This window comes from Sebastes umbrosus, chromosome 24, assembly GCF_015220745.1.
Source record: "Sebastes umbrosus isolate fSebUmb1 chromosome 24, fSebUmb1.pri, whole genome shotgun sequence".
NCBI classification, from domain to species: Eukaryota; Metazoa; Chordata; class Actinopteri; order Perciformes; family Sebastidae; genus Sebastes; species Sebastes umbrosus.
The window spans coordinates 2611236-2637211 of record NC_051292.1 but is presented as its reverse complement, the minus strand read 5'-3'; the positions used below and the strand labels follow the sequence as shown (position 1 = coordinate 2637211).

The 25976-nt window shown below is 41.2% G+C and overlaps 1 protein-coding gene across 9 annotated transcripts in view; it reads left to right on the top strand.

Moving 5' to 3' along the window:
- Positions 1 to 25976, top strand: part of LOC119483640 (collagen alpha-1(XVIII) chain-like) — a 36414-nt gene continuing 10438 nt past the window's right edge. For 4 of the 9 annotated variants that reach the window (XM_037761949.1, XM_037761947.1, XM_037761945.1 and 1 more), the window contains exons 1-11: positions 12509 to 13064; positions 20192 to 20733; positions 21741 to 21821; positions 21905 to 21964; positions 22857 to 22932; positions 23432 to 23491; positions 25104 to 25243; positions 25326 to 25343; positions 25516 to 25722; positions 25800 to 25826; positions 25909 to 25971. In XM_037761949.1, coding sequence (XP_037617877.1) covers positions 12536 to 13064; positions 20192 to 20733; positions 21741 to 21821; positions 21905 to 21964; positions 22857 to 22932; positions 23432 to 23491; positions 25104 to 25243; positions 25326 to 25343; positions 25516 to 25722; positions 25800 to 25826; positions 25909 to 25971 — 1803 coding nt within the window. In that variant the 5' untranslated portion in view covers positions 12509 to 12535. The other 5 variants (XM_037761953.1, XM_037761950.1, XM_037761952.1 and 2 more) reach the window with 5 other exon arrangements.

The window sequence follows — 25976 nt, the reverse complement described above, 5'->3', positions numbered from 1 at the left end:
TGCTCACATCCTCTCAGGTAGACAAGAGGTCGAGGAAACTTTGGTTTATTTTTCCCCCACAAGCTGTGTTGGAGATGAACGCACCTCAGAAAGGATTTTAATCTTTTTTTTTCCTTTTTAAAATCATAAATAGTCTAATAAACACTTCCAGGATGTGTGGACCTGACAGGTGGTCTCTTATGACCTTGCACACCTGCACCCTCCTGCTGCTGCTGGTCGCACACATACAAGCTCAGCGCAGAGGTAAGAGGATGCTGTTTTTTATTTTATTCTGTAATTATTTAGCATATTTAAATACCTGTATTAATTCTGCAGTGTGTTTTAAAGAAAGTGTTGCTGCAAAACTTTACATTTCTGCAGAAAAAGTGCAGAAAATCCTGCTTTAAAATGCTGCAAAACACAACCAAGTATGGTATTAAGTATCTTTTTAATTGGCTCTACAAAATTCAGACATTATCATCCACTTTGTATGAATACTGAGCAGGCTATGTGCTGACACATGATCTGAAAGCTTGGTGATTTCAGGCTGGAATGAGGTTGTGGTTGATGTGAATGTCTGGACTTGTCTTTTGGGAATTATGAATAGCTCATAGCATTTCCTCTACTGTACTGTCTGTCTGTCTGACTGCCTTTGTGTGGTTTATAAAAGTGAAGCATGTAACAGAATCATGCACTGACCTGCTCTTCTTCGCTGGATGAATATCCTACAGGGATATTTCTGTAATTTGATGACTTTGCATTTATTGTATTGTATTTGCTGCCTTTTTTCTGCTGTTGTTTGGAGGCTGAGCTTCAGGTTTCCTCACTAGGCTTGTTTTCTTTAGCACTGTTTTGTACATGGACGAGATTATGAGAAAGCGGGCCCCCCGGGCTCAGACATGAAGAAGGGCCCCCCGGCTACATCAGAGTCAGATTGAAAGAGACACAAAACAAATGCACGTTGCACATCTCTTTGTGGTCGCTTGGCATCTTTTTGTGGTTATTTTGAGTCTCTTTTTTGTCATTTTGTCTCACTCTTTTGTTGTTCTGTGTCTCTCTTTTGTTGTTCTGTGTCTCTCTTTTGTCGTTTATGTCTCTTTGTGGCTTTTTTTTCCATCTGTTTTTTGTTATTTTGGTACTCTTTTGTCTCTTTGTGATTGTTTTGCGTCTCTTGTCATTTTGTGTCTCTTGTTTTTTTTGCGTGTCTTTGTGGTCATTTCACGTTTCTTTGTGGTCAATTTGCATCTCTTTGACGTTTTGCAATTGTTTATTGTAGTTTTGCATCTCTTTATGGTTGTTTTTGCATTTCTATGTTTGTTTTGCGTCTTTTTGTGGTCATTTTGCATCTTTTTGTGGTCGTTTTGCGTCTTTTTGTGGTCATTTTGCATCTTTTTGTGGTTGTTTTGCATCTCACTTTGTGGTTGTTTTATCTCTTTTTTGTAGTTTTGCATCTCTTTGTGGTCTTTTTATACCTCTTGTGATTGTATTGTGTCTCTTTGTAGCCATTTGATTGACTTTCCAACAAGAAATGTTAACTTCAACAGAGGCTCTGGACCACGAATTCCATGACCCTTGATCTCTTGGACCTGTTCCCGTTTGGCTCGTTCAGTAATCCATCCATGGTTTTTGTACTTGTGTGTGTGTGCTTGTGTTTTATTGCAAAAAGGACATTTTACAAATCATCACTTCCTTAGGATTAATATTTAAATTTAAAGTTAAGAATTAAGGGTCGGTGTTGCTCGTGAAGTTGCTTTTCAGTGTGTTGTAGTGCAGAACAGTGTGTGTGTGTGTTACTGTGTGTGTTACTGTGTGTGTACAGGCTGGTAATTTTCGGTTTGTTCAGATTTTCCCCTCTTCAGGGCACCCTTCATCTTCAGCGCCAGATTTTACCTGGCTGTGGTTTCAAAACACACAAACATTGTGCTGACACTCAGGCATGCCCACACATTCATGTAGAGACACATATGCAGAAACTCTCTGACAAATTTCACACAAGAGTTCAGGAACTTTTTCAGCAATCGATCATTAACATATCCATCAGATTTTAGTGTCAGCCTGTCAGAATTGAAGGGTAAACATTCCTCTTTTCTCTCATCGTTTTGTAGTGATGTCCAACAATAATACAGAGAGAAATACGTCATATAAATACCAGTGCGTCATTCCAGTTTGTCTCACAGTAGAGCTCCAGAAGCCCAGATAACAACACAGCAACACAAGACATGATTGCTTTTATTTTGCATTCTATATGAGGAATATTGCACATTGACATTGTTGTAAAAATTGATATAAAAGCAGCCGGTTTGAAAGGTTTTCTGGGAAATGTAGGAAATCAGTAACTAAAGGATGAATCAAGTTGTGGGAAATTCACTCCACCAAAAAAGGAAATTGCAAAACCTCCTGTCAAACATTGAGCATCATTAATCGATAATTTACCGTCTAACAGTGTCAGAGGATGTGAGGGATCACAATTTACAACAACGTCTTCGCTTTCTTTCTCTACGTTTAGCAGATATAACGCCTCCTCAGATTTACTGTGTTTACATAGCATGTAAGCACTTAACAGAAGTATGCTGGATCATAAGCAGCAGACTTTTCCCCTGGGTGGTCCGTGATATACGACGCTATAGTTTATCAAAGCAGACAACAAATGGTAATAAAAACCAGTGTACCGTGTCGTACTAAATAAGTAGCTGTTCACTTAATGGTGTGGTGTATATTGAGGATGTAACGGATAATTACAACACAAGGAAATACACAGCCTGTCTGAGCATGAGGCCGTTTTCTGCCTTTACAAATATGGAAATTTCACTTAAAGTTAAAGACAATTGGTACTTTCATGAAGTAATATATTCCGATAGCACTTTATTTGCCATCTTATACATAAAGAAGCGTGGCAGAAGATGCATTTTTAAAGGAGCACTGTCCCTTTTTTGCACAAAATTATCCATTAAACTAGCACTTTAATGATTTAGATTAAATCGTTTAGCAAAATTATTTATCAAGCAAACACATTCCAGGTTAAAGTCTGTAAAAATCTGCTGATTTCGGACTGTTGTTCCCACAACATAACCGTTTTGAAGACATTTTATGGACTAAACTATTACGTTAACCACCTTATTTCCTGATGATTTCTCCCACAAAAGGCTGTTGAAGTGTTTTCACGAGCTGGATCAACTTTAAATCCCTGTTTCATTAGATCACATGGGGGGTAGACGGTAGCACAGCAGACTTTTATTTATGTAAAAACAAAACAGATTATTACTTTAAGTCGGTGTGGTTTCTTCTCAGTTGAACTACTAATTATGGTTTGCTGTAGTTAAGCTGTGATGAAGACTCACTGTTTGTGTTTGACTAGAATAAACAGGTCTGGCTCAGCTGCGTTAGATAGTACGGGTGGGAATCACCAGAGGCCAAGTGAGACGATCTTATTTACGTTGCAAAAGCCCAAATTTACATTAACTCAGAAGTTTTGCAAAAAAAATCTGTATTTTTACAAGAAATAATATAAAATATAATAATAAATAATAATAATAATAATAATATAAATATAAAATATTTTTAGAATTCCATGAAATCCATTTCTTCTAACATAAATTAATTGTTAAAATAAAGTCATAAACAACTAAAAAACAGAATAATTATCTTTAAAAATGATCAAGAAAAGCTTAAATACAGATAATTACGATTGTGATTACAAAAAATACTGTAAATCTAAGACCATTTACATATAAATCACAAATGAAACATGTCATTTTTACATTTTTTTCTGTCATTTTGAAATACAGACAAAAAAATTAAAATTTCTTGAAAAAAACTGTAAAAAATGTGTTTTTTTTACAGTGTATAAGCAAGGTAGACAGGAAAGAAAGAAACAAAAAAATAAATTTAAAGAACCACAGCAGACATGTTAGACATTATATCAAAATAATAAAAGCTAACATACCAAATAAACAACTCAAATATACAGTATACAGCAGAGAATAAAGTGTATCTTCAGGTTGCGTAAACAGCAACTCCTTATTTTCCAGTTCACATAGCCTCAAGGCCATTTCTTCACCGCGGTTAACTCCCATTTTCATGTGTAATTACAGCTTTTATCCTGCGTGCGTCTCAAATTCAGCCTTCAGACTGATCAGATGTAGACAGTAACAAATGAAACATGAAAGCCCTTTTTACAACAGTATGTGAATAATGATAGCGTCTCTATAGAGCACTTTAAAAAGCCTCATAAAGGGCAGCTGTGGGTGTTTCCTACCTGCTGCCAGCTAGTTGAAGGTGACAGCGGAAGTGTTAAAGTGTTTGTATGATCTCATGCTGAGGGGTGAGAGGATGTTTACTTTCCATCTTTCCATCTTTCTATTCAATCTGCCATCTAAAGCGGCCGGTCAGAAGCTGCTCGCTGTTATACTGGGGGATGCTTTGTTTTCCCAGCTGCAGAGCTGGTGGCTCTCAGGTGGTGATAGTGGTGATAACGGTGGCTGTGGTTTTGCTTCTCCCACCTGCTCCGCTCTTTAAGATCTAATCAGCTTGTTACCCACAAATAGCATGTATAGATTAGGCTTCATTTAAGCTTCATTTCTAGATGTAGGAGCTTGAATCTGGCTGCTGGTTGGAGCTTTTGTGGACATGACGTCAGCTAAAATCCCTGAAACATCCCTTAATGACGCATTTGGTGATGATACAAAGAGCGGGCGTGTCTGGGCCGGCACGCTGTTAAAAGAAAGACACCATTGTTCTTAATTGTTAGCCTAATGGTTTCATATTTGTTGTACTGTCTTGTATTTAATCCTATACATAAAACAAATCCCTTCCTGTGCAGAAGTCATTTGTCCTCAACTGAGAATATGTTGAATCACAAGTTTCATTGTTTAAATCAACAGTGAAGCAAATTTGAGATTAACAAATCAATGAATTGACTGATTGTTTCAGCTCCATTTCAGTCTAAACAGCTTTCATCAGGTTGTGTTTGGTGGATTATTTCTCTGTCGTTACAATGCTAATTGGCATTGTATTTTACATCGTTGGAAAGCCTGTTTATTTACCTTCACAATGATGTCCAATTTGTGAGGATCATGCATTTGTGGGATGAGCAGCACAGCTGATTATGTGGGTAGCGCCCAAGAAACATTTGCCAAAATGCTCTGCCAAGTTGGACATCATACGAAAATATTCAGTAAAATAGACTTAGACAGTTTTATCACATTGAATTTAGTGATTTTTCTAAAAAAAGATCAATTAAATATTTACTACTGAGCTTTAAAGAGTAACACTCTATTGGTACAGGTTACTTTTAATGTAATAAACAAAGTGAAGCAGCTTTTTCTTTTCCTCTTCAAGTTGTTCAACCATTAAAAGCTTTATATAAATATATTACGCCACAGGTTTGTGCAGGCTAAAGAACCAAGTTTTGGCAAGGAGATCAACTTCAGCCTGAAGCTAGTTTCACATAAAAGACGTTAAATATCCTCCTTACTCTTGAATGCACATGCCCTGATACTCTTTACTGCACCCAACCCTCAGAAACAGAAGCTTTTTGTTCACAGCAGACATTAATCGGTCGCTTTATTTAACTGGGCTCGTTAACTTTACTGGCTGTGAAGCTGCTCTACAGTGAAACCTTTCTGTGTTCACGTTGCCCTCAACCCGAACCACAGCTGACTCATCCATTGTCATCTTTTCCATGTAGGCAGCTACATGTTTTGCATGGTATTTCATCACATCAGTGTTTTTATCATTTCCACCACAAAGGGCCAAACAGAGTCATATCATCCAGCTGCCAACACAGAGGCCTCAGACCTCTTTAGGAGTGATTCACGCTGCTGTTAATCAGCCAGGAAACGACGCTGACACAGAAGAAGCTCTCAAGCTGGTCGCGGTTTTACTGACATGCAGATTTACTGGGCAGAGATTAATGACTGAGGTCCACTTGTGCATGAAGTTGGTTTATAGTTGTTTGTTGCCGCTGCGTTCCAGGTTCTTTTTTAAGCTGAAGAGAGGCAGGTCATTAGATAACGTGTGAAAAAATGCCTGTTTTGGGGTTTTCTGGTGGTCTAGTGGTTAAAACACATACTTCTCTCGTTCCCCCTTTTCTGTGCTCTGTTTCTACACTACACTATCACTATCTAATACAGGCAAAATGCCAAACAAAAGCGTGTCAGTGTGCTGACTTGACTATGAATTCATGTGATTATCATAAGTGGGCATGTCTGTAAAGGGGAGACTCGTGGGTACCAATAGAATTCATTTACATTCACATATCTGGAGGTCAGAGGTCAAGGGACCCCTTTGAAAATAGCCAAGACAGTTTTTCCTCACCAAAATTCAGCATAGGTTTGGAGCGTTATTTAGCCTCCTTATCGACGAGCTAGTATGACATAGTACCAATGGATTTTCATATAGTAGTTGTAGTAGATACCGCTACCAGTATCTTCTCTCTAGCTTTAAAACTGAGCCTGCTACAACCTAAAAATCACAAGTTGCGTTAATGTGAGAACAAGTCCCACATTTAACTGTATTATCTCAACTGCTTATTATTCCATGTGCAACTTGAACTACTTTTTTATGCCAATTGCACACTCGAGTGCACAATATTCAGCAGCTTGTTTAGTGAAGTGCTGGAGGGAGTGAAATGTGAAATGATGCATGTCAAGTGTCACAATTACATGGAGGAATGTTGGAGGTCAAAAATCTGTGTTGACGTCATATTTTTGGATAAAATTTGAGCGGTTAGCTTTCTAAAAGTGTCTGTGGTTTAGCGGTTTATGACTCGCTGTGAGCATCAGCCGTGTTGTGAACTGCGCTTGCCCTTGAGTATCTGGGCTGCAGGAATTTAAACCTGCAGCCCTTGAAAGCCTCAAGTTACGAGGCCTTGAATGTCACGTCTCTTCAGGCTCACGCTGCAAAAATGTTCCTCTGACAGGTGAGACCAACAGAAAAACACGGAGGAGACATTTTAATTTATGTCAAAACAGAACTAATATGACCGTAATTGCTTTTAATTTTCTGCTGTCAATCATCTCCTCTTTCTGGAACAAAACTTGGGATTTGTTTTCTCACACTCAGAAGACGCCACCATACTTATACCTCCCATTATTCTGCACAACAAACGGCCTCATTCAGCAGACCCTCCACACACACAAGGAGTCGACTGTCTCGTCTCGGAGCTCCCGTGTTGCTTAATGAATCGTGCATTGAAGCTCGATAAGGGGGTACCGTCTCACACCCTCTCATCTGAAAATGCCCTGCTTTTGTCTGTGCCAAGAGCCCACTTGGACATACCGCAGGGTGTAAGGATCTGGGGAGTGTCATGGTGTTGATTTCTGCTGCGCTTCTGCCAAGATGCCCCACGGGGGACTTTCTTTGCTTCTTCGCTTTGAAGAATTTGAGTTATTTGATGACTTGAAAACGCAGCAGGCACAGATAGAAATCAGTGAGGAGTGTCTGTGGTTTACTGGAAGATGTCTAGGTTGTAAAAGGTGAGATTTAAATCAAATACGGTAGAGATATGGTACATTAGTTAATCTCTGTAGTACTCCAGACTTCAAACAACAGGTGGCAGTATTTCATCTGTATTTTTTTTTCCATTTACTGCTTTGAAAACTGACAAGAAATACAGCTGCTGCCATCTGCTGGTTCATAGAAGTACTGTGAGTACATGAATGGATGTGGAGACACATTAACTCGATCCAGGTGTTTGATGAGTTGTGGAGGCCAGTCAAGTTCTTCCACACAAAACTGGGAAAAGCATTTCTTTGTGGAGCTGGCTTTGTCATGTTGAAACAGGAAATAGTCTCTCAAAATAGAGAAAATCCTTAAGTTTGTTCTTCAGAGCAAACGTTCAAGGTGGACGGTATACTCGACAAGCCATTTAGCCAATGACTAAATGTCTTTGTGCTGTTCCAAGATGCACATTTCCCCTCAGATATCATCTTACTGTCTGTCTTAATTGTAGTTTTGCCTTTATTTCATACTTCTCTGACATTGTCGGAGCCCAATATTTTACTTCACTTAATAATTCTGCCAGATACAAGTCTTAATAATAACAATACTGACCACAAAGTAACATGAGCTCGCAGTCTAATTATTGAGCCCTGTGTTTTATGGTTGAAGATCATACATGTGAGCGTGTGAACTGTGTGGTATCCCTGTGGGAAACCACACAGAAACATGATACGCCAATTAAACTGAGAGACGATGAAGCTGCCGGGCCTGAAAAAACACCAGCGGACACATTTGCTCCCATCATCCTGGATCTTTCTGTTTATTAGATAAAGGAGAAGAGGAGTGAGGAAGGCTTTCATGTCTTAACGGAGAGGTGAAATGAGGCAAAGTAAGCTGATGATGAATGGCTTTTAAAGTATGTTGACCTTTTAAGTTGGTGGTCTGTGCGATTACTGTCTGTGTGCGACAAGTTGTTAAAGATGGAAGTGCAACCGATCACTGTCTGATTATATCCTGGAGACAGGTATGCACCTCCTCCTCCTCCTCCTCCTCCTCCTCACGGTGTCGGACAGAGACTTAATCCCAAATATGGAGATTTTTAATCAATTAAAATGTCTTAACTGGATGCAGAGTGATGTTTTTGCAGGTTTAAGAAACTCAAACGTCTCCTGACAGTCTTACAGCTCCGGAGAAATCTGGTTGCCATGCCGATTAGTCACTCTGATAATTTAGCACAGCTGCATTTTATACACCCCCTCTTTCTTTTCTCTCTCTGTCTGTCTGTCTATCCTGCATGGCCATAAGTATGTGGACACTGATGTGCATCTGTATTTCTAGTCTGGGGCTGTTTTTTTTATTGTTCGGACAACTTAGCTGCAATTTAAGGGACATTTTTGGGATGTGCTCGTTCTTGCTGAGAGTTAGATGAGAAGTTTAAAGTGGCAATTTTGCTTTAACTTATCATTATGAAGTAAATGTTGATTGCACGATGTAATGGCTTTAGCATAATGACACCATTGGCGTTTATTATGGCTGCAATGCTCTTAGTTGGAGTGACTAATCGGTCGTTTTGGTCTTAGTCGTAAGTCGTTTTTTATGCTTTTTTCATGCTGAATGACTTTAAGAAACTCATGAGCACATCTCTGGTAAACACCAGATTTAAAGTGGTGCTTTTGTGTGATTCTTTGTGGAGAAACTTACAGATCTGTCGATTAAATCAACTAATCCATTAGTCAACAAAATAGACAACAAAATGCATTCTTAGTCGACTAACAAAAGTCGCTATCGCTTCTGTCCAATGGTAACAAAATCTCTTCTGTTGGTTCAAAGTCAAGGTTTCCATGACGTAATCATTTTAAAATGTAGCCGAAAACACCAGCTTGTTCAGGCATCCTGGGAAATTTACTTACTGAAGCCAGACAGTCGAAGAAGCAGGACGGGAGAAAGTTTAAAAAATGCAGTAAATGTCACAAACTGTATAACTGTTCAAGGAGGAAGCAGACATAACATTCCCACTGGAGCTTTAATGTGCAGCTGTAGCACTGGAACGTATTGTGTATATATAGCTGCATGCATATGTACTGTATAATACTCCAAATGGAAAGCACCAGGTGCCTTCATAAACTGACATTCACTTACTCAGTGAAGCAAAACGCCGCGGTGTGTTTACTTACCCTAGTCGTGGCCCCGTGCAGGTCAGAGCAGCTGACAGCTGATCGTGATGAAAAGTGTTGGAATCACAGAGGGAGGGTTAACGTGCATGTGGGAGAGTCTGCAGGGCATTTATGGTGATATATTGACCCGTGTGTTGAACTTGAACGCACCATATGGGACGATCTTATCAAGAGTTTTGATATTTAAAGTGTAGAAATCAATGCTTTTTTATTCTCCTGCTGTGGTGAAGGAAAGAAAGAAATCTCCTGGCATAAAAAAAAGAAAACAAACTAGACAGGAAGTCTAGTTTTCCCCCGAACACACACTCTGTAATTGCTTTTGGTAATTACTGCAAGACTGAGACATAAGAGCTTTTCTTTTATTTGTTCCCCGTGCTTTCTGGTGTACAGTTATCACTTTCATGCTTTGTTTTTGTATTAAAATACCTCTCATGTGCTGTCAGAACATTGTTTTCAGATGTTGCCCCTTTGCCCACTCTTTTTAAAGTAGAACAGGAGATATTTTCCAACTGGATTTTGTACAGTTGTGTCCCAGATTTATTTTTAATTTTAAGATGATTATACACTCAAGAAAACATACTTATTAATATTAATAGATCCCCCTGATTGCACACTGTTCCTTTAAAAGGTTAAACGAGTCTAGATTCACTTGATCACATCGTTAAGAAACGTTGAAGGAAAAGTGATCCGCTGAGCAGCATTGTGTTGTCTGTGTTGACCTCAGTTGACAGATGGCTTTCACACACTCATCCAAAGCTTCAAATCTGCTCCTCATTTCCTGCTCAGCGTCCGGCAGAGTTAAGACATACTCTGACAGCAGTAGCCGTGTGGTATGAATGCACAAATTATCAAAAATGTGGCAGTTTCCAAACCTCCAAATGTCATATGCAGCGTGGGCGTGGGAGGACTGAGGACTGGAATATGCAACAGCTGGATGTCTTGGCTTGGCAGAGGAGGCGGGTATAGCTGGATGATGGGGGCACACGGGGCCGTGTGGAGGAGGAGATCCTCCTTCCCTTATCGCCCATCTGTGAGAACCTGGAAGTGGTACATTTTCCGAAGATTTACTGCGATGAGGCAATGGAGTCGGTCCCCCGGGAGAGGAGCTTCGATCCAATCAGATACGCCTTCATTTCCTCAGCTGCTGCTGTCACTCCTGCTGTTCTTCTCTCTTCACCAACAGTTTACTTTTGACTGTTTTCGTTTTTCCCCCCAAGCCATTAAATCAGACCAACAGGCCAGTATTGTGTTACTGAACACCACGGTTTTCCAAAGCCCTCTTTTCCTTTTTATTATTGTTTGAAACAACAAACTAAATCATATCTCTTCTGCTGCAGGCCAGTCTGTTATCTTAACCTGTCAGCCGCTGTGTCCATTATTCCAGTTTTCACATGTTAACCCTCGTCTCAGTTCAGTTTTAGTGTAAGGTATTTTAGGACTGCAATTAATGATTATTTTTCTTAATTAATCGATTAGTTGTTTGGTCTATAAAATGGTGAAAAGTGTCAATCAGTGTTTCCCAAAGCCCGAGATGACATCCTTAAATGTAGAGCTGCAACAATTATTCCATTAGTTGTCAACTATTAAATTAATCAGCAACTATTTTGATAAATCGATTCATCGGTTTGAGTGTTTTTTTTAAGAAAAAAACGTCTAAATTCTCTGATTCCAGCTTTTTAAATGTGATTGTTTTCTAGTTTATTTCCTCCTCTATGACAGTAAACTGAATATCTTTGAGATGTGGACGAAACAAGACATTTGAGGACGTCATCTTGGGCTTTTTCTGACATTTTATAGACATTTTATAGACCAAACAACTAATCGATTAATCAATAAAATAATGTAGCCACAGCTCTACTCTTCCACACTCACCTGGTCACTTATTATTCCTTTTATTTGCATTTATTCTATGAATTTTCCGCCTACCTAATCAATGAAATCTAACTTTTAAAACATGAAATATATAATCCAAACTGTAAAAACCTCCAGTAAACTTCTTACTGTTGCTCAAATACTGAGGAGCAGTTCAGCATTTTGCTTCTGACCTTGAGCTTCTTGCTCGTTTCGATACCCATGGCAACTTTGAATCCAGCCACTGAGCATAACGTGAACTAAACCTTTTTATTATGGTCTATATATAATTTAAAAACTCCATATTTTCCTGAGGTTATTTCCGTGCAGGACGGGCGTGTCGTTTGTGGTAGCACGAACGGTTGCATGCTTTTTCTCCATGCTGTAGAGACGGTCTCCGGGGACCCACTCATCAACTCACACAGAGGAGGAGTTTTAGTGTGTGTTGGGGCAACTTTGAGCAACCAATGATATCCATCATCGGTGCAGCAGGCCGGCCTCCACACTCTGGGGCTCCCCCCGTCCGTGTAAGTGCTTTTTCATGATGCACTGGGAGATGTGTAGGGAGGGTCTCTGAGTGTGAGCAGAGTCTTGGTTTCATTCAGTGAGCAGCTTGGATTTAACTGTTGACCAGCTGGCTAACAGGTGGCGTTTGGGTGAACAGTGAGAGTGCTGTGTGCTGCTGTTGAGACACTGTTGTGTGGAGGATTGTTGCAGGAGCCGGCAGCATGTTGAAGATCCAAACTCTTCTCCTGGTCCTCTGTGCTGGGAGCCTGGACGCCTGGTGGTTCGGGGTCCCAGTAGCCGTCACAAAGGCCCCAGCGGCGACAACGCCAGCAGGAACGATAGGCGCCAACACGACGGTCAATGGCACCACACAGAAGATGGAAGAGGAGGAAGATGACAACTTGTCCGGTGTTGGGGAGGAAATCCTCAACGTGGCCACAGGAATCCGTAAGTTTGTCGAGGCGTGGGACGTGACCCCGACTCCAACCTCCAGGACTACTAACGGAAGCCTGACAGAGATGATGGAGAGCGCTAACCCTAACATGACCGGTAATGCAAAGGGGGAGGGTGGAGATGGGTCTGGGATGGGGGTATCTGGATCAGGATTAGGGTCTGATCCTGGGTCACATGTAGAAGGTGATAAAATCCTGGCTGTTAATTTAACCAGGACTAAAGCTGATGTTTCTAAAATCAATGAGACTGTTGAGGGCGTTTTGGATTCCACGCTAACCCCGCCTGATAGTCGCATCAACGGTTCTGACCCACATTGTCTCCCGGTGCCCTCTGATTGGCCCATTTGCTCTGGCAAGAGACCAAAATCTTTCACACTGCCCAACTTTCTCAACCACACATCTGTGGAGGAGGTGGGGGCGGTCCTACAGGAGTGGGCGTGGCTCACAAGGGCGAGGTGTCACCACAGCGCCGGGTGGTTCCTCTGTCTCTTACTGGCGCCCAGGTGCCCGTCGCCCGCCGCCGCGCCCCTGCACCTGCCCTGCCGTAGCTTCTGCCAGGTGCTGCAGGACAGCTGCTGGCCGTCTCTGGAAAACGGGCGTCTCCCGGTGGAGTGTCGCCTGCTGCCTGAAACTGCGTGCGCGTCAGTTAGTAACCTGAAAGGTAACCCCGGCGGGTTAGAATGTATCCCGTCTGGTGGTGGCGATACATTTTGAATCCGATGTTTGTCGATGTTTAAGCGTTAGTCTGTGTGTTGTTTGTTTTGGTAACACACGTGTCCAAGCGCATTGCTGTTTTGGATCGCTTTAAACATGATTTTGCATGTTTTAATGTAATCAAGTACTTTACATTACAGCTGACCATTTTCAGACTCAGGAAAGACAAAATCGATGCAGCAAAACCAGAAAGTCTTTTTTTTTTATTCCACACATTCTTCTACCTTGTCGAAACCTGGCGCCTACACTACCCACAATTCAACTTGACTTGGCGCGCCATTTACCTCGGAAGTCGGAGCTGGAAATGACGTCACACCCGAGTTGACCGTATTCTAGTCAGAAAACTTAATGGGGTTTGCTCCAGCCAGGTATTTTGCACATAAAAACACCGTAGCAATACGTCCACTGATAGAACTTGGACAGCACTTTGAGTACGACTGATTTAATGAGACACAAATAAGACAGAAGTGCTATAAACAGTATATGACAGTACTACAGCAGGCTACAGAGGTCTAGTTGGCTCACTTCTTTAAACTCCACACCCCCATATTTTTTTATTTCTTAACTTGTAGTCTTCAGACACAAACCAACGCTGTCTGGCGGCGTTCCTCCCTTTTAAGCCATCCATCACAGTAAACACCACGTCTGCTTTCATTGTTGTCAGATTTACATTTTTTGTTGCATCTGTAGGTGCAGATTGACATGATGTTTGTGGTGATGAATGCTCTGACTCAGGCATGCTTCAAGTCTCTGCATGTTCGATTTCCAAGCTGTGCATTGAACTAAAATTATGCCTGGAAGGTTGGAAAATGGTTGCCAATAATGTAAAGTATAAACAAATCTGCAAATATTGAGTTGAAACATGCAAAACTAGCGGTATGATCACTGCAGTCTACTGTTGCACATGTCCAGAGGACGCCGTTGAGCACGAACGCATGAACACCTGTGTTCACGTCACTGTCCCAGCCAGGATGCATGCCACCTCCATGTGATTGTCTGTCTGCACAGTGCAGGACTGCATCTGCAAAACCACCTTTTTATTGTGTGTGTCAGCAATGGACAGCAAGGTTACAGGTTCTTTGTAGCCGTTTCTGCTGTATATGAAAGCTAAACTAAAATGCATAATAACATATTCCATTTATTGCATGATTATGTGCATCCAAATTCCCTTAAAATTACTTTATACTTTGAGTCAAAGGTTCCCAAGTCCATTTATATTAAGAAAAGCATATATATTATATAAATCCTTAAGACAGGAAATGCTCCAGAGGCCCACGTCCAGCCTCGTCATAAATTGTGCAGTAAGGAGTCTATGAACTTTGCTGCATAAAACCATCTTTATCACATGTTTTCCCACAGGGATATTTAATGTAAATGTTCTGGGTTTAAGTGGCTTGTTATTTTCCATGAGCCACAAGTAGGATTCTTGTTTGGATAACCTTTAAACTCAGACATAAACTATACTGTTAAACACTCCTACATCTACAGTCCTATATGTGGTGGAGAATTTAGTTTCCCCCTGAGTTATTATCATCAAGATGTAGTGAAAGTGGTTGGACACAATGGACACTTTTGACATTATGCAGGACAGGATATGAGACTTAAATGTTCTTGTCGTTAGACTGCTTTTATGGGGTGTGAATTTCCAAACACCTGCACTGGCTGCCTCATTCATTAACCCACCAGAAAGGAAAAGGAAGAGGGAGACATGTGGCGTTTAAGTTAATTATTTTTCAGCAGACGTAGTTTTAAGGAGATTGTATTTTATCAGGGAATCCAAGATAGATGTGTTAGTTCTATATGTTGCATACTATTGTCTTCATGCTCTCTTGGTTGGACAAGAGAGTTGGTGTTTCTACATGCAGCGGTTGAACAATAATCACTCCATTGCTGCTGTCACCTCCTACTCTTTGCATGCCGGTCACGCATTTCTGTCCTGGGTTATCTGCTTGTCATCATATTTCACAATTTCTGATCAGCTGGCGTTGAATTCTGTGTGGATTTAAAGGCTGTTGAAGCTTCAGAGGGGAAACAATTGAGCCATCTGTGGTGGGGAGGATGGCATTTATGATAGCGGCTGTGGGTGGGAAAATGGTCTGTGTGGCGATTGTGTGCTCGGGTTGGGAGAAAGGGCAACAGTGTCGCGGTACGTAACAAGAGAGCCTTGTGACTGGGATGAGACTGGGCGGCTCAACGTCTCTACCAGAGGTCAGAGGCCACCGCCCAGTCGCCTACCCTCTCAAACCAGTAACACTTGATGGCTGGTAATTAAGTGCTCAGCCAACCATTAGAAGATGAGCGGAGGCAGAGTGTGAGAGGGACTTTTATGAGAGCGGGAATTACCCGCTCTTTCAGTCGGCTCTTCAAAAATACTTTAATCGTTTAAAGCTGCATTTTGGGCCAATTTACGATTTATACATCATTAATCCGATTCCTTCCTGTTTAATTGAAATTTGCTGTTTTCCAGTTAGTGGTGAGCTGGTTGTGGCTCCTGCAGCCATGGCAACAGCAACAAACAGTACGAGAGAAAACAAAAGCAAAGCGTAAAGGAAGAATTCACCAATTTTAACGTATTAAAGTCAGTTTATCAGTCACGAGGAATCAGCTTGTAAAACAGTATAATGTCTTCTGTGGCTGCGGAGGAGAAGTTTGGGCTTCGTCTTTAAGACGCCAACCAGCAGCCAGACCTTCAGACAGAACCAGGCTAGATGTTTCCCCCTATTTCCAGTCTTTATGCTAAGCTAAACTAACCTGCCGGTGTAAAATAACGGAAATTTTCCTGCAGCAGGGGCGCCAGAAAATGTCTGTTAAAAAACGGAAAAATACTGTCCGTTAATTAACATAAATAAACTGTAAAAAACTGTAATTATCTTTATATAATTAGCCTTTATTACTGTAATATTACAAGAAATATTTTACTTTTAACATATATATATTGTTAGAATAGTCATACACTGTAAATCTAAGACCATTTACATATAAGTCACAAATGAAACATGTAATTTTACGTTACAAAAGCCCAAATTTACATTTTTACAAGAAATATTTTTAGAATTCCATGAAATCCTTTTCTTTTAACATAAATTAATTGTTAAAAGTCATAAACATCTAAAAAACAGAATAATTATCTTTAAAAATGATCAAGAAAAGCTTAAATACAGATAATTACGATTGTGATTACAAAAAATACTGTAAATCTAAGACCATTTACATATAAATCACGAATGAAACATGTAATTTTTACATTTTTTTCTGTCATTTTGAAATACACACAAAAAATGTAAAATTTCCTGAAAAAAAACTGTTAAAAAAAATGTTTTTTTTACAGTGTAACTCGGCATAAAAGCAAATAATATTTCCCAAGATGTCTGATTATCGCTTCCTTGAAATGGAACTTGTGAGCTCGTGAACATGGTATGCTTGGCTTGATCGTACCTGTTGCAACCCAAATACATCCATCACACATTAACGACATTTAATCTGCAGCCAAGAAACCAGACTATTTCAAATCTTAAGAAAAGCTGGATGGATTCAGAAGATAAAGCCCAGTTGATGTCATCTGATCCCCCATCAGTCATCTTTAATTTCCGTTTATTCTAACATGGATTAAGGTCTGACTGCGGAGCAGAGGGAAGCTGTAGATGTCACAGCTGCGTCGCCTCCGTTTGAAGTGTTAACTGATGTGTGAAGTCCAGTTGGTTCGGTCCCGAGAGGATAGACTTACAGACTTACAGCTGGGGGTGTTAATGGTTGAACCCTTTGGTTTAACTGACAGGTTTGGTGTCAGAAAGAGACACACTTGGAGGTTAAACATTTCTGCTTCCCAACAGACTGTCTGAACTGCATAAATACCTCAGAGTATCATTAGACAATTAAATGAGCTTTTTATTGCAGTGCTTACTTTTCCAAATACGGTAAAGTAAATCGCTCAGATTGAGGCATACTTTGATAATGATGTAACGTTCTTTAACCTTTTGCATGCACAGAATAGAAAGAAATGTTTTTTTGTAATTATAGACGAGGAAAGAGGTTTTGATGTTGTACATAAAGACATTTTAAGCTGCAACGGGCCTTGATGTCATCCAAAAATACCAGTACTGCAACATGATACCAATAGCAATCCAATACAGTTTATGCTGTTGTTAATGAGCAATTTCTATGCTGCTTGCATGTTTTTATATGACTGTTGCAATTCAATACTCAAGTCTATCCAGTCCGCTCTCAGATTTAGTAATCGCGTAGTAGGCATCATATATATCAGCATTAAAAGTCACTGCTGCAGCATTTTCCAAGTGTTTTAAAAGGAATACCTGCTTGTACAGATGTGGAACTGCTAATTTGGCAGATTTGGCAGTATAGTATGCAGCGAGGCTTCAGCTGTTCATACTAAACACCACATAAAGGGTCATCCAGCACAAGAAATTCCATCTTATTCTCCTTTTTCATCTTTGTTTTGCTGCTGTCTGGGTGAATTATATTCCTGTGCATGATGTTTTTGCAAGTATTTCATCAAGTTTGTTGTTGCCGAAGATTCAAATGTTGCCTAAACCTAATCCACATGCGGGACTCTGGATTCAAAGTCCCAGCATCTGTCCACCAAAAATAGTGGAAACATCAAACCCCACAATCTGAGTCATCACTTCCTGTGATCAATACAGTCTTTTGGGGCCATTCAAATATATTTTTGTGCCTCTTGGCCTCCAGGGAAGCTGTTTTCTTCCCCCTGAGGAGGCACTTAACACTCCTAAATGTCTGGAGGAGTCCATCAGTCTCAGCCTTTTATAACTGGCATGTTGTGTCAATGCAGGCTTCTGGGACTGATTCAATCTGTGCGTCCCTCATGGTCCACTTTCCCATGGACATCTGACACGCATTTCCTTCCTCTGCCTCCATCTGTCTGTGGCAACAGCTCTTCTTTCTTCGCACGGTGAAACAGGCATTGGATTGCTCTGGGGTTACATGTCGGAAAATACAGACATGGCACTCCAGTAATCCCCCGTAACAGAATACATGAGGTCATCTATGCCTTCGGCGGGGCCGTGAAACATTGCTGCTTGTTGTTCCTCCACACAATGGGTCCTGGTGGGAGACAGAAGCAGGGCATGAAGCCATGAGATGGTTGTTTCAGAGGGCAAAGTTCACACGTTTGGGTGTCATGCCAGTTTCAAGCCAAGTTAAAGAAACAGCTGATCACCGATATGAAGTACTCTAATGTCTAAAATATCACTATACGCTGTAACAGTGACTGCAGGACTGATGAAAATATTATTTTAGAGGCCTAAATGGGTGAAATTATCCACAACTTAATTAGAAAATCATCATTAACATCTTGCTTGCTTTGCATTTCACAGCAAAAACAAATAAATTCAGAGGCTGAGACTGAGATTTGCAACTCTGATAGAGAAATTAGAAAAGTGTGTGTAGCTGGTAGTTTGCAGACATTGTTCCTGTTCATGGGAGTCTTAACTGGTTCAGTGAGCTGTGGTTGGACCAGATGTGAAGTGAAACAGGATCATTTCACATGCTGCTGCAGAAGAGGAAATTCCCTTATCGTCATTTATCATTTAAAAATATGAATTCTACATTCATAATTTGACCCACCTGGTTTGTGCAACAGCTGCAGCAGCTGTGTCGCTGAGATTAACCAATAGCAGGTGTCCTCAGTGGGAAGTTGACCACCCGGCCGGCGTGCCCGACTCGAGCTCCAACTAGATGAAGTCCCACGGGATCCAGGCTTAGCCGTAGCTGCTGTGCAGGTCGACACAACATAAAACCACCATTCATGCAACAGGGACTAAATGTTTGTGAGAACATGTGTTCAGGATTACTGCCTGCCAGCGTTGGGTTGATGTAGTGCAGATGTGCAGTTGGTTATGAGCTGAGGAGATGAGGAGTGTTGGTCAGTATAATGTGACTTTCCTCTCAGCAGGTGAGAAGGTGTACAAAAACACTCCAGTTAACAGACAGAAATGACGATATATCCTGTCGAAACACTAATTTAAGGGTGAAAAAATGTCCAAAATCATTAAGCTGTATGTTCTGAAAGCATGCATCGCCATTATATATTGGTCTTCGTCAGAGTTACAGCTTCCTTTACTGTCGTTGACTGTATGTAATACTGTCACATCATTAATAAACCTTGGGAAACCCCCACGACCTCTGACCTCTCTGACTCTTTAATGCACACACTGTACTTGTTGGTCGTCCTCTCTCATGAATCTGCGGAGACAGGCCGTCCTCAGGAGATCACTGAGTGGACGTGTCCGCCGGGCAAAAACCCTTTCTCCCTCGTGATGCAGATTTATGAGAATGTAATCTGTTGGTCTCTGGGGCTGTTTGAATCTATGGGAACTGAAGCATCAGCAGTTTTTCCATCAATTTGTCCCACAGACGCTGCAGCATAAAAGTAGAAACTGGGATCCAGCATTAGTTAAAGCAGCACTTTTCCCTCTTTAGAGCCCGCTGATCACTGATCTGTGGTTTGCAGTTTGACCTGGAGGGTCAGTGTGGTTTAGTGTTTGTTGTTCCAGAGGCACTCGTCATGGATCAGTTGAGTCGGTGACTCATTTAAAGCCGCTCTCTAACTTGTTGCGCTTCCTGCAGTGAAAGTTTTAACACATCCTAACCTGTATTTTGTCTTAAAACCTGTAAAAAGATTCTTAAATCAGAAGAAACTGCTTAAAGGATGGGTCCATCTGCGTTCTTTTCTGTTGATTTCAAATGGAAACGTCCCTTTCTGACGGAGAACTGAAACGTTACGTTGCTCTATTCAAAGCCACCAGACACAATTCAATTCTGGATAGTTTGTCAATAGTTCAGTTTCTAGGTTTTTCTTTCCAAAGAACTTGTGATTTGCTGATCATTTCTGTGCTTCAAACTGACCCTGTCTTTGGAACTCGTGCTGCCCTCAAGTGCACCTCCGACTTCACAACCTTTTGGGCCACATTTTAGTTTTTTGGGGGGGGGAATAATAACAAAACATGTCCTATATTGAAAGTATTTTATTTGTGGCCGGTGATTTTGTTCAGGAAACTCTGTCTGTCTGTCTCTGAACTTCCTGTTTCTTCTCGGCAGAGGAGAGCGGCGTCTCTTTGCTCCAGCTAATCGGAGACCCTCCACCCAATGAGATCACCAAGGTCTACGGGCCGAGGGGGGGGACCGCCTACGTCTTCACCCTCGCGGCGGTGTCGGGCCAGCCGGCTCTGGCCCACGTCCCCAACCCTTTCCACCGCCACTTCTCCCTCCTCTTCCACATCAAGCCTTCCACCCCGGCCGCCTCCGTCCTCTTCTCCATCACCGACATGCCCCAGAAGCTCATGTACATCGGCGTCAAGCTCAGCGCGGTGAAGTCCGGCCGCCAGAGGGTGCAGTTCTTCTACACCGAGCCCGGCTCCGAGGCTTCGTACGAGGCGGCCAGCTTTGACGTCCCGAGCATGGTGGACACCTGGAGTCGCTTCTCACTGGCCGTCTTTGAAGAGCAGGTGACTTTCTACCAGGGCTGCGACTCGGAGCCACAGGTGGTGAAGTTTGAGCGGTCGCCGGATCCCATGGAGCTCGACGCGGGGGCGGGGATCTTTGTGGGTCAGGCGGGAGGAGCCGACGCCGACAAGTTCCAGGTAATATATCTCGACAAAAGACGGCTGCATTTGGAGAAGTGATTATTTAAACTTTAAATACAGACTTTGGAGGATCCACGTTCAGAACTTGAACATGTTAAACTATGATTATGATAAAAAAACAACACCTTTTTTTATAAAATATTATTTTACTGACATACACAACACTAAAGTACATTATATAACTGAAGCATTGTCTTTAATGAGCAAAAGTACATGTCTGCTGTGCAAAAAAAGTGAATAAAATCACTTTTACAGACTGTAAAATCTGTATTCTACACCTATTTAACACACTAGCATTTGGAAGATTCTCTGACCATAAACTCCAGGGTGCCAGCAGAGGAAATGCTCAAGAGCTCAAGAGATGTTTGCTCATCACATTTCTGACAGAAATTAATGAAAAACAGCAACGAATCGTCCTCCAAATGTCGCCCACGGGACCTGGAGAAGTCAGAGTAATTCACTGTGTGGAAGTCTGACCTCTTGGTCGGGTCAGATCCCTCTTTAATATCTCCCTCATGGCAGGTTTGTGTCTGGGTCGCACTAGGAAACCTTCCTTGTTCTAGTAAATCTATTACTTGACCCCTCTCACCTTTTGACCTCTGACATTTCAGCTTGCACCCAGTCAGTGACCCAGGTGACCACATGTGACGGTCACATGGCCGTTTGAAGTGGAGAAGAAATAGATAAAACTCCAAATTTGTCTAAACTCTTTTATTCTGAGCTGCATCTCTGGGCTTTTTCTCGCAAAAACATACCAAAAAAATACTTTTTTAAGGACACGAACTGGTCTCTAAGGTAGAATATTCTCACTTGTGAAGCGCCATAAAGTCCACTCGTGTTAACGAGCCAGAATACGGCCTCTGGTAGAGGATTTAAGATCCTTAACTAACACAATATTCTGCTCTGCATGAGTCATTTTCCATCTTTTCCATGTCTTTGGAGATTTCAGAGGAATCTGATTGCAAACAATGACTCATATTGAAATAACGTGTGTGTGTTTTTAGGGTGAGATTGCAGATCTGAAAGTGGTGGGAAACAATCGGGCAGCTGAGCGTTTGTGTGACGACGAGGACGACTCTGACGCTGTGAGTATTTTAAAAAATATATTTAAGTCAAAGTGTCTGAATGCTTTAGAGTGTAACATCTTTTCTCTCTCTCTGTGTTGCAGGCGTCTGGTGACTATGGCAGCGGTGATGGCGGCAAGAGACAGTCAGGACACACTGTGAAGGTCAGTTTCATTTCTGCACCGCCAACTGAAACTCATACAAACTAAAAATCTGCTTGATATGAATCCTTGCAGTTATTTGATATGAAAGTACATGAATGAATGTAGAGCACTGGTTCCCAACCTGGAGGTCCCAACCCCCACTAGGGGTTGCCAAAGTGTCATGTGGGTCGCAAGGCTTTCTTCATTTCTTTCTGTTCATTTTAAGGGGTGTAAAACAATAGAATAGATAGAACAATGGCCAAGCTGCTGATGCAAATGTCTGTATAGCTTTTGTCACAGATTAAAACATCATAAACTACATGTTTAGACGTCACATTAAAGAATAGGTTCACCATCTGTTCAGTCTGTCGTAAAACAAGTTTTCCTTGCTGTAATCATCCCTAATAATGCAGGAACACACATGACATGAGAATCTATCGCCTCAGTGCACGCTGGGAGGATTCCCAACACATCTACAGTACCTCATGTAACTGCAGTCACATTATCAGCACTCTGCCAGTTATATGGATGCTCATCATGGCTCGTTTTGCCTTTTTTTAAAACAAGATAACTCAGATTAACCAAAAATGGATGAGAATTAACAGGATTATTTTATCCTGATAACAGCATGTTAGCCTGGATTGATGGACTGTCAACATAATGCAGCAATGTTGCATGCAACTTTTCAGTTAATTGCAGAACTCGATGCACAAAATTCAGATGGATTCGACCTACATGCATGTCTGTCTAAAGACAGAGTTTGTTTTTTAAGCAAGCATCTTAACTCTCAAGCATAAAACTGATGGATAATGGTGAATAAATATGAAGTAATCTGTGAAAACATCTGATAATGGGGCATTAACCGTTGGGATTTATGCTGCAGATACTTTTAACTATTGTGTTTTGTTTCCAGACCACGCCTGCTTCCTTCCGGCCCGTACCTGAACCGCCTCTGATATCCTCACATGGAAACAGACTCAAAGACACAGGTAAAAACTCTTCAGTGGAATCACTTACGACTGCAAATCTTCAGCGTGTGTCTGCCAAGACGACCATCACACTGCGGAAAAGTGTGATGGAAGCTTTTAATCATACAGCAGCCAGTGCCAACAAAACGTCTTGTAGAATCACTGTGCTTTTATCCAGAAGTATGTGCATAAGGGTGCTTGTCTGGACCTGAAAGTGTGGGGAGTTTTGCTGCAGGGTTTCAACATGTTGGCGAGATTTTAAACTCTGTAGCTCCCCCAGGTGGATAGTTAAAGAAGTAGAGCATTTGGGGTTTTATACTGTCACTTGAGCATTAATAAGTGGCTCATAAGGAGAGGGAAATCTCCTTTAAAGACCCGCATAAGAAGATTAAGACATTTGAAAATCCTAAAAGTTTAATCTGTCCGTCACCTCTTCCAACAAGGCAACACATTCCCGCTCTGCAAGCCAACACCTGCAGACCTCAAGCAGCCGGTAAAGTTGTGTTTGTGTTGACTTTAGATGTCAGGTTTCCGCAGCCGTCGGTGGACAACAGCCGGCCCGGAACGCCCGGCCCGAGAGGTGGGTCGCTGGGAGATTAGGAATACATCCTAATCAACATGTGGCCATCCTATCACAGCATAGAATGAGCGTTGTGTCTCCAGCTGCTGGAGTTTCTCATGTGTTGGAGCTGTGAGCATGTTGGTGGAGGTTCCTTTGCAATCTGTGGGCCATCTAAGTTATTCAACATGAGTTATTCTTCAGTGCAAACAGTCAAATTCTACAGTTTCACTGTTTCTATAAGGGCCTTAAAGAGTTACTAAACACCCAAACAGTTGAAAACCAATGTTTAAGGATATTAAGTAGTGTTATTGATGGATTCAGGTACAAAATTTGACATTTTAGTGATTTCAATTCTACATACTGTTATAAATATGCATAGTGACTGCCCTCTACTGGTTGAAACGTGGCTATTGCAATTGAATTTTACTATTGAAGAGTAGCCGTAACCCTTTCAATTAGCCTTTGAATCGATTATAATAATCGCTGGCATACACATATCCCTTTCTGGAATGTTTATAAGAGTTTATACTGTATTTTTTCACCATAACAGTCCCTTTACATCCCTCTTACCTAAACATAATCATAACAATAGTCATCATGCAGCATCTGATATGGCATCCAACAAAGTTATTCCAATAATTTATGAGTGGCAATCAAGGATGGATGTTTTTTTCTATAAATGAAAAGGAAATATTACAGATCAGAACACTAGCTGCAAAACAAAAGATTGAATCAGTAAAAATAAATCATCATTATTCTCACTTTTATCACTTAATACATCCAAAATCTTGGTATTTAGGTCATCTTTAGGCCTTAAAAACATATGACTCAAATATAAATACAAGAATGCATTAATAAATGCATGCAATATTAATCTAATGAATCCAGTTTTGACTCACAAAGTTGTTTCAAATGTAATTGTTATTAATAGACAGTCAAAAGGGAGAAGTATGAATGATGCAGCAGCTTAGGTTTCTACCTAAATGTGTCCACCAGGTGGCGCAAGAGCACTGAGAGAAAACCCTTAAACTGATGCAAACACATCTATTCTTTCATTACAGACTGTTTTGGCTTTTGCTTTTTGCTTTTGGTGGTAGTTTTTTTGCAATTAATAACAATTGCTGTTTGACTTTTTATTCTTTCTCATAAATTGGTGCTTTTGTTTATTTTGGTGGCGGTAGTGATGACGACACTGGATCAGTGTGACCTGATTTATGCACATTCAGAGTAAAGATGAGGCTTAATAGTTACTCAAATAAGATAAAATCATATGGTACATTACACATACCATATGTTTCATATTTTACAATTACTTACATTTTGTTCTTGTTTAGCTAACTTAATTAATATATAAAACGTCATACAATAATACCCAATTCACAAACATGGCATTTATGGCAATCTTGTACTATTAATTTACTTGTAAGGATGTGACATGGTAGTACATGCAAATTATTTTAACTGTTTGTGACATCCCGAGATTGTTAATTAAATGCTTTAAGTGCATAAATTGTGTGTTTTTGCTTTTGTTTGGAGCATGCAGCTGCAAGTGGAGCTGATCACCGTCCCCTGCATGATGTATTGAAGCTCTAAAATCAAGTAATTAACAAACTTATTTAACGTCCTTCAGGTGCCAGCGGTGCTAAAGGTGAGAAAGGTGACCAAGGAGTGAAGGGCTCAGCGGGGAACACGGGCCCAGCTGGGCCGAAGGGAGAATCAGGCTCTGGTTCCTCCGGTTCCTCCTCTCAGGCTGGAGGACAAGCACAGAAGGTAGAAACATGTCTTTATGTGTCTCTGTGCATGACTGTGTAATCAACTGCATACTTATATTTGTCTTTTTTCTTTGTTACAGGGAGAAAAAGGTGTAAAGGTATGTTAACTTTGTTCACACTGAAGAGAGTTTATTCTTTTAGTTTGGATCATTTTATATTTAACGGATGTCCACTTACAAGCTTTTTCCTCAACCTTTCAACCATCTCATCAGCAGAGGAACATTTTCATACGCTTACATATGCTGAATATGACTCGTTCCTCCTCTCCAGGGTAGCTCCGGCTTCGGATACTCCGGCAATAAAGGAGAGCGCGGGGCTGAGGGGCCTCCCGGGCAACCTGGTCCTCCCGGACCTGCAGCGGAGGTGGTTCGACTCGGGGACGGCTCCGTTGTGCAGCAGGTGTCTGGACCACCCGGACCGCCGGGACCACCGGGGTCAGACGGGACCGTTGGACGTGCAGGAGCTGATGGAGAGGCTGTGAGCACAGAATGACCTTCACAATATGCTTCTTATTTTATATGACTATCACTCACTGACTGTTGGTTATCTTTCAGGGTGATCCAGGAGAGGATGGAAAAGCTGTAAGTGTCTTTTGTTTTTATTGAACAGATTGAGATGTTTCTATAAAGACAGAATTATTAATGGACTTGTCCCGTTTCCCAGGGTCCCGCTGGGCCACGAGGTATCCCAGGAAGTCCAGGAAATGCTGGTGCTAAAGGCCAAAAGGTTGA